The sequence below is a fragment of the Salvelinus namaycush genome, chromosome 4 (genome assembly GCF_016432855.1).
Source record: "Salvelinus namaycush isolate Seneca chromosome 4, SaNama_1.0, whole genome shotgun sequence".
NCBI lineage: Eukaryota > Metazoa > Chordata > Actinopteri > Salmoniformes > Salmonidae > Salvelinus > Salvelinus namaycush.
The window spans coordinates 45,371,412-45,378,752 of record NC_052310.1 but is presented as its reverse complement, the minus strand read 5'-3'; the positions used below and the strand labels follow the sequence as shown (position 1 = coordinate 45,378,752).

General features: G+C 44.9%; 1 protein-coding gene across 1 annotated transcript in view; it reads left to right on the top strand.

Moving 5' to 3' along the window:
• The first annotated feature begins 1,336 nt into the window (after positions 1-1,336).
• Positions 1,337-7,341, top strand: part of LOC120045887 (E3 ubiquitin-protein ligase NEURL1-like) — a 47,513-nt gene continuing 41,508 nt past the window's right edge. Inside the window, exons 1-3 of the mRNA XM_038990816.1 lie at positions 1,337-1,445; positions 2,172-2,419; positions 2,952-3,273. Of these exons, the coding sequence (XP_038846744.1) occupies positions 1,337-1,445; positions 2,172-2,419; positions 2,952-3,273 (679 nt within the window). The remainder of the gene's footprint in view (positions 1,446-2,171; positions 2,420-2,951; positions 3,274-7,341) is intronic.

Genomic DNA, 7,341 nt, shown 5'->3' with positions numbered 1-7,341 from the left:
TAAAAATCTGTCGTTCTGCCCCTGAACAAGGCAGTTAACCCACCGTTCCTCGGCCGTCATTGAAAATAAGAATGTGTTCTTAACTGACTTGCCAAGTTAAATAAAGGTGTAAAAAAAATCATTCCGATTGTTATGAAAACTTGAAATCGGCCATTCCGATTAATCAGTTGACCTCTACTTCCAAGTTATTACTCCCATCATGGGGAGATTGATATACACCTTGAGCCCTGTGAACACAATGGAATGTGGGGTAACAGAGGCATTAAACATGGACAAGCTTCCAAACTAAGTTGTGAGACTGTCAGGCCTGGATGAAGCCCAAACCCTTTTTGTTAACTAGCCAAGTCACTTACAAACAATTTTCTTATTTACAATGACTGCCTACCCCGGCCAAACCCAGACGACGCTGGGGCAATTGTGCGCCACCCTATGGGACTCCCAATCACGGCTGGATGTGATTCAGCCTGCATTTGAACCAGGGACTGTAGTGACACCTCTTGCACTGAGATGCAGTGCCTTAGACCGCTGCGCTGTTCTGGAGCCAATGGACACAGGTGGCTCTGGCAATGGCTGACGTAGCACCCTTTTGGCTGTAACCAAACGTGGGGGCACTGGCGTCACAAATGTTTTTGTGAAGGGGTGCACCGGTCACTCAGACCCGTGCTAAGGCCCCTCGCTCCTGGCGTTACCCAATCCAAGTGCTCGGAGACTGCTTCCTCATCGGAGGTTTCCTGCAAGCCCCACATTCCTCCAACTTCAGGAATTTGTAATATGAATGGGATTGCCATAACGCTGGAGGGGAGATATTAAGCTTCATTAGCCGGAAGTTATGCATGATGAGGCTTCTAATCTAAGCTAGGCTAGCTAGCCTCTTTTGACCGCAGCACGGTCTGTTTAGAATAACCAAGCGACTTAACACTAGATACGTATACTAAACAAAATAACTACCCAAGCAATTCACCTTTAGGAAGCTGGAATAGCCAGCAGTAGCTAGCTCGCCTCCTCGAGTTAGCTTACCTGGCTAGCACGCTATGCAGGGCATGTTAGCTAGCCTGGTCTCAAGTCTACATAGGACCGGATCACTGAGATGGGACCAGGACCCTTCTGAGAAGACGCAAGCGGTGCTTAACCGAGGCAGACACAGGCGGCGGGAAGATACCCACAGAACCCTGTCACCCTCTCTCCTTTGAATAGCGTCCTATAACCGGCAACAGAGCGCACAGGAGCCTGGAGACATAAGACCCAATCCATCTCCGCGTCTTGCAACTCAGACTTCGCTGAGGTACAGGCACCCGGGAGAGGAAGTCGCTATCGGAAACACCAAGCCCCCTAAAGAATGCTACACGATTGTGAAGAGAACATGTGCCGAGGACTAGTAGGAGAACAGTGCCTCACACTTATCACCTGTGGAAGGCGGGGCTCCAGCAAGGCGTGGATTGTCAGGCGTGATTGTAGATCCTTAAACCGAAGTCGGGAGAGTGCTACTCCCCATAGTGTGTTGTACCGAAGTTGACTGACTGAAAGGGAACATCTGCCTGTTTTCCAAATGTTGACTGTTCTTGCCAGAGTATTTATCATCAGCGCTAACTGCTGCTCTCAAAATCGGTTATTTTCTCATGTAGATATATTCAAGACTCATGACCAAACCAGTGCCAAATTGGCAAGATGTGGAATAGCAAAAAATATAGGCGTTGGTGTGTATTGTTCATAACTGAGATTCCAGTTTATTTTTATTTTTTATTAATATTTTGACCTATTACAGAAATGACCTCATTTTGGATGAGTTTCTCGCAGCTGCACAATTTTCTCTGCCTACCAAGCAGCTCTTATCCTTATTTTTTTTATCTAATGAGAAAATCGAGATGACTAACATAACTATATTTCATTTTGTTTGCACTCCTTGATAGGATTTCTGAAAATGGAGCTTGAGTTAAATGCTTACTAAAGGAACATACACCCAGTCATCATCACAACATTGAAGAAAGGAAGTTTTGATTGTGTACTGCTGATGCATTGCTATATTGACGTTGTGCATATTTATACAGTGGATGCCATAGACAACAGCTGGAAATATTTAGGTTCCTATATTTTGTTCAGTAATACTTTTCTGCTCTCTTAGTTATATCTACAAAGAACATCACTTAACTCCCCCTATGCTTCCTGCTTTTCAGATTCTCTGGGTGGCCCCTTCCCCACCACGTCTCACCGCTGCCACCATAAGCCCACCAAGAGATGTCTCCCTATCCAGCAGTGTGGGGGCAGCAGGTCCTCCTTTCCCCTGCTCTTCCACCCTAGTGCCAAGGGCTCCCAGATCGTCATGGACATGGCCCAGAGGACCGTCAAGAGACAGGCCAGCTTCTGTAACGCCATCACCTTCAGCAACCGGCCCATTGCCCTGTTCGAGCAGGTCCGCCTCAAGGTATGGACAGACTGGGAGGTGGACCATGTTTATCAGCAGAAACTCTTTCATCTCTTTCTTTTAGTCTAACTGTTTTCCATAAATGTTTTTGTTTGTCTCTCTCACTATGTATTTTGCCTTCATTATTCCCCTGATTCTGTGGGCCAAAGCAGCATAGCAAACGTTTCCACTTCACATATAAGTCCATCTATGTCTCGAAAGTGAAAGAGCATGGGAAGCATTGCCATGTGAGCCGTACTGTTATATTGCACGGTGAAAGCAGTGTAAATGTAGGTTTTAAATGAGGTGAGACAAGAATAGAGGTGAGACAAGAATAGCCAGTCAGCAGATGATAAACAGACATGTCTATTTTTGTTGTTGTTTACCATTTTGTTTGTCAAAGTTTTAACATATGGCCAACCAGAATGTGGAGTGATAAATCTTAGACAAATACGACTAATGGAATGGTCTTTAGGTTATTCACCAGCTTAACTCCCTTTATCATGCTTTAAATGGTACAAACCCCTTTACCTGTTCTCCTTTACCTGTTCAGATCACTAAGAAGCAGTGCTGCTGGAGCGGAGCCCTGCGTCTGGGCTTCACCTCCAAGGACCCATCCCGCATCAACCCAGACAACCTTCCTAAGTACGCCTGCCCAGACCTTGTCTCACAGAACGGATTCTGGGCCAAGGCCCTGCCCGAGGAGCTGTCCAACGAGGGCAACATCATCTCCTTCTGGGTGGACAAGAAGGGCCGGGTCTTCTACCGTATCATTGACTCTAGCCCCATATTGTTCTTCTGCGGGGTCCATGCCTCCGAGCCACTCTGGGTTCTCATAGACGTCTACGGCCTGACACGAGGGGTCCAGCTACTGGGTGAGTTTCACAAGGAGAAAGGACAGTGTAATGGCGGCTTATGATGCTTCTGGCCATACATTGTTCTGTCTGATTTGAGATTAGTTTACAATTCAAATTCATTTTGATGAATTTCCCAAATTGACTAGTGATGGCAAGTGGTGGTTGAATGTTTAAAATGCTATGTGCCTGGTCTAAGTGCGGTTGGTTGTTTGGTGATGTCACTTTTTGTAATGCTGCTCTACTTTTCCCACACACAATCATATCAAAATAGTCCATTGGGGGAAAAAAGGATTGCACAGTTAGCATAAAATAAATGCCACCATAGTGGATTTAGAGAACCCTCTGGGAATAGGGTTGCACATTTTGGGGAATATTCAGAGGTGGAAACTTTCTGTGGGAATATATGGGAATTAACGGAAATATATGCAAATTAATATAGCATTTAAATGTAAATGTTTTTTGCATTGGATATATTTACCATATAATATGGAGACAGAAACATTAACCTTTTACCTTATCATAAGTAGACATAATTGCTAATGATTAAATCCTTCCAATTAGAAATACAAAAAACAATTTAGTAACGAGTTGAAATTTAATTAAATGAGTTGACTCTTCACATGGGATGATTTCACTGAACAACAAAAGAAAGGGAATATTGAATGATCCCCAAAGATCCATCGCATTTCCAAAAAATGTTTTCAACATGCATCTGTAAAATGATAGTCTAGAAACTAAAGCTTTGGTTGTCTTCCTCTCAGGCTTCCATGTCTTCTCCCTGGACCTCCTCAATGTCCACCTCTAAGGCCTCATCTTGTTGCTTGTTGTGACTGTAAGGCCTCATCTTCACTTTCCAACCTTATTGAGGATGGCTTGTTGTCAGGCTCAAAATGACTCACATTTTTTAACCCTTGTATTGGTCAGCCTGTTGCGTACTTTGATGTATGTGTTCCCAAACAAGGACCAGTTGCTCTCCGAGGCGGCTGATGTTGGTGGGATTTGGAGGATGATGGAGGCAACGGGAAAGAGCCTCAGATCCACAAAGTCCCTTCCACCAGGTGGCTGATAAGTTATGTTGGCAATACTGCAATATTGCATCTCAATCCCAAAGCCCTTGCTTGGAAGTGTACTTCGCCAGACTGCCAAGAACCTTGCCCTCATCCAGGCCAAGGTGGCGAGGCACGGTAGTAATGACACCATAGGCCTTGTTGATCTCTGCACCAGACAGGATGCTCTTACCATCCTGTCTGGTGCAGAGATCAACAAGGCCTATGGTGTCATGACTACCGTGCCTCGCCACCTTGGCCTGGATGATACTTGGGGTCCAATACTTGGGGTCCAACATGTACGCTGCGGCGTGTATGGGCTTCAGGCAGAAGTCTTCACGTTTTTTGATGTATTTCAGAACTGCAGTTTCCTCTGCTTGGAGCAACAGTGAAGTGGGTAGGGCACTACGAATTTCTTCTCTTACATCTGCAAGCAGAGTCTGAACATCAGACAGGATGTCATTGTCTCCCTCAATCCGTGCAATGGCTACTGCTATATGTTTCAGTCTACTTACCTCTCTCTCCCAAAATACATCATCCAAGAGGATCCTCTTGATGGGGCTGTCCATATCGGCAGACTGTGATATGACTGTCAAACATGATGACAACACCAGCTTCAATGTGGTGCTCTTATTCTTCTCACTTTGCTGCAATAACTTGATGACACTTTACATACCTAACCATTTCCTTGGCTCTCTTGTAGAGTGTTTTCAATGCCATGATGTCCTTGAGGAGCAGATTCAATGCATGAGCAGCACAGCCAATGGGGTGATGTGAGGGTAGGACTCCTCCACTTTAGACCAAGCAGCCTTCATGTTCGCAACATTGTCTGTCACCAGTGCCATTACCTTCTGTGGTCCAAGGTCATTGATGACTTCCTTCAGCTCATCTGCAATGTAGAGACTGGTGTCTGTTGTCCCTTGTGTCTGTGCTCTTGTAGAATAGTGGTTGAGGGGTCGAGATGATGTAGTTAGTTATTCCTTGCCCACGAACATTCGACCACCCATCAGAGATGATTGCAATAGTCTGCTTTCTCTATGATTTGCTTGACCTTCACTTGAACTCAGTGGTGGGCCGTCAGGGCCAGCAAGGCCTTCTCTGCTGGCCTAAACATCATCAGAATATATATATTTTTTAAATATATTTTCCCACAAATATGTATTAAATTATTCCCCAGAGTAAGAATTATACTCTTCATTTCATAGCTTTCCACTTGGTTGCACTGCTTCCAGCCCCAGGTTGAAATTTGGAGGGCTGGTCTTTATGTTAGATCTTTTATCCAATCATATTCAGCCATCATGTGTTGCCAGGGGTCTAAAATCTGCCCTCAGGCCTTCAGAATCAACAGTGCGGGCGCTTGTAGCTTAAAGTGAATGGAAATGAACATTTAGTGTCAACCAATCAGCTTTAGAGTTGGCTATTGACGCCTGCTGGCTGGCTCCAGTGTTACACAGGAGCCAGCTAGCAGGCGTAGTGCGTGCACGTCTTTTGATTGGATTACCAATATTGAGAAGCAGGTCCTATGGGCAGGTCTATGCAGATCCTCAGAACTAGGAAACTGAATTTGATAAACAAATTAATTTGCGTACGACTAAGCTGTTTTTTCAACCCACAATGGCGGAAGGAGGAGAAGATATCGATTTGGTCGAGGATATAATTATAACGCCATTCTCAAGACGAACTTTTCAAGAAAAGTTAGACATTGTAAGGAGAGGTCGCCCGACGCCGATGCTACAAAGCCTGTCACAGGCGGGAAAGGGGTTCGTTCGCCACTTTCAAAGTTCCAACTACGAGCGCTACCAATGGCTCACAGGCTCCGAGAAGCACTGCAAACTGTACTGCTGGGAATGCCTATTATTTGCAAGTGATCGATTTGGTGTTTGGAGCCACACTGGCTTTGCAAACTTGAGTTGTCTAACCAAGGCAGCAACGAGACACCAAAGTACGGCTGGGCACTTACAAGCAATGGTGCTTTTGAAAACTTTTGGGGACACCCGAGTGGATCTACAGCTCAATGAACAATCGCGCAGGGCAACGGAGCTGCACAATGAAAAGGTGAAGAAAAATAGGGAAATATTGAAAAGACTCATTGATTGTGTCATGTTTTTGGGTAAACAGGAACTTTCTTTTAGGGGACACGATGAAAGTGCTGACTCCACAAACAAAGGGAACTACATGGAGCTTCTTTCTTTTCTTTCTGAAAGCAACACAGATTTACAATACCACCTGTCCACTAACAAAGTGTTCATTGGGACGTCCGGCAAAATACAAAATGACCTAATTTATGCTATTGCTGAAGTGATGGGAGAAGAGATCAAAATGGAGATTAAAAAAGCTCCCTTTGTTGCTGTTATGGTGGACGAGACAACAGATGTGGGAAATGCAGCACAGCTCTCACTCGTCCTGCGTTATGTGACGGACACAGGAGTCAAGGAGCGATTTATCCGATTTGAAGATGTGACAAGCGGCAAGCGAGCTGATGACATTGCCGCTCTTATTTTCCGTTTCTTGGAGGAAAATGAATGTAGTCTGGATAAAGTTGTGGCACAGTGTTTTGATGGCGCAGCAGTCATGGCATCTGGACTCAATGGGGTGCAGGCTAAAGTTAAGGAAAGGGCACCGATGGCCTTATTCATTCACTGCTATGCACATCGACTAAATTTAGTACTGACTCAAGGAGCCTCAAAGCTTAAAGAATGCAAGGTCTTCTTTGCCAACCTCAATGGCCTTGCAGCATTTTTCTCACGATCCCCTAAGCGCACGCAACTGCTGGATGACATCTGCAAGCGTCGTCTTCCTAAGGTTGCACCAACGAGGTGGCAATATACATCTAGATTGGTCAATGCAGTCTTTGAAAAGAGAGTTGCCCTAAAGGAGCTGTTTAACCACTTACTGGAACATCATGATGACCATGACGGGGATACTGTGCTTATGGCTGATGGATTTAATGCACGTTTGGATGATTTTGAGTTTTGTTTTTTGCTTGAAACATTCAATGGGATTTTTAATTATTCGGATGTGCTTTTTGGAATTCTACAGA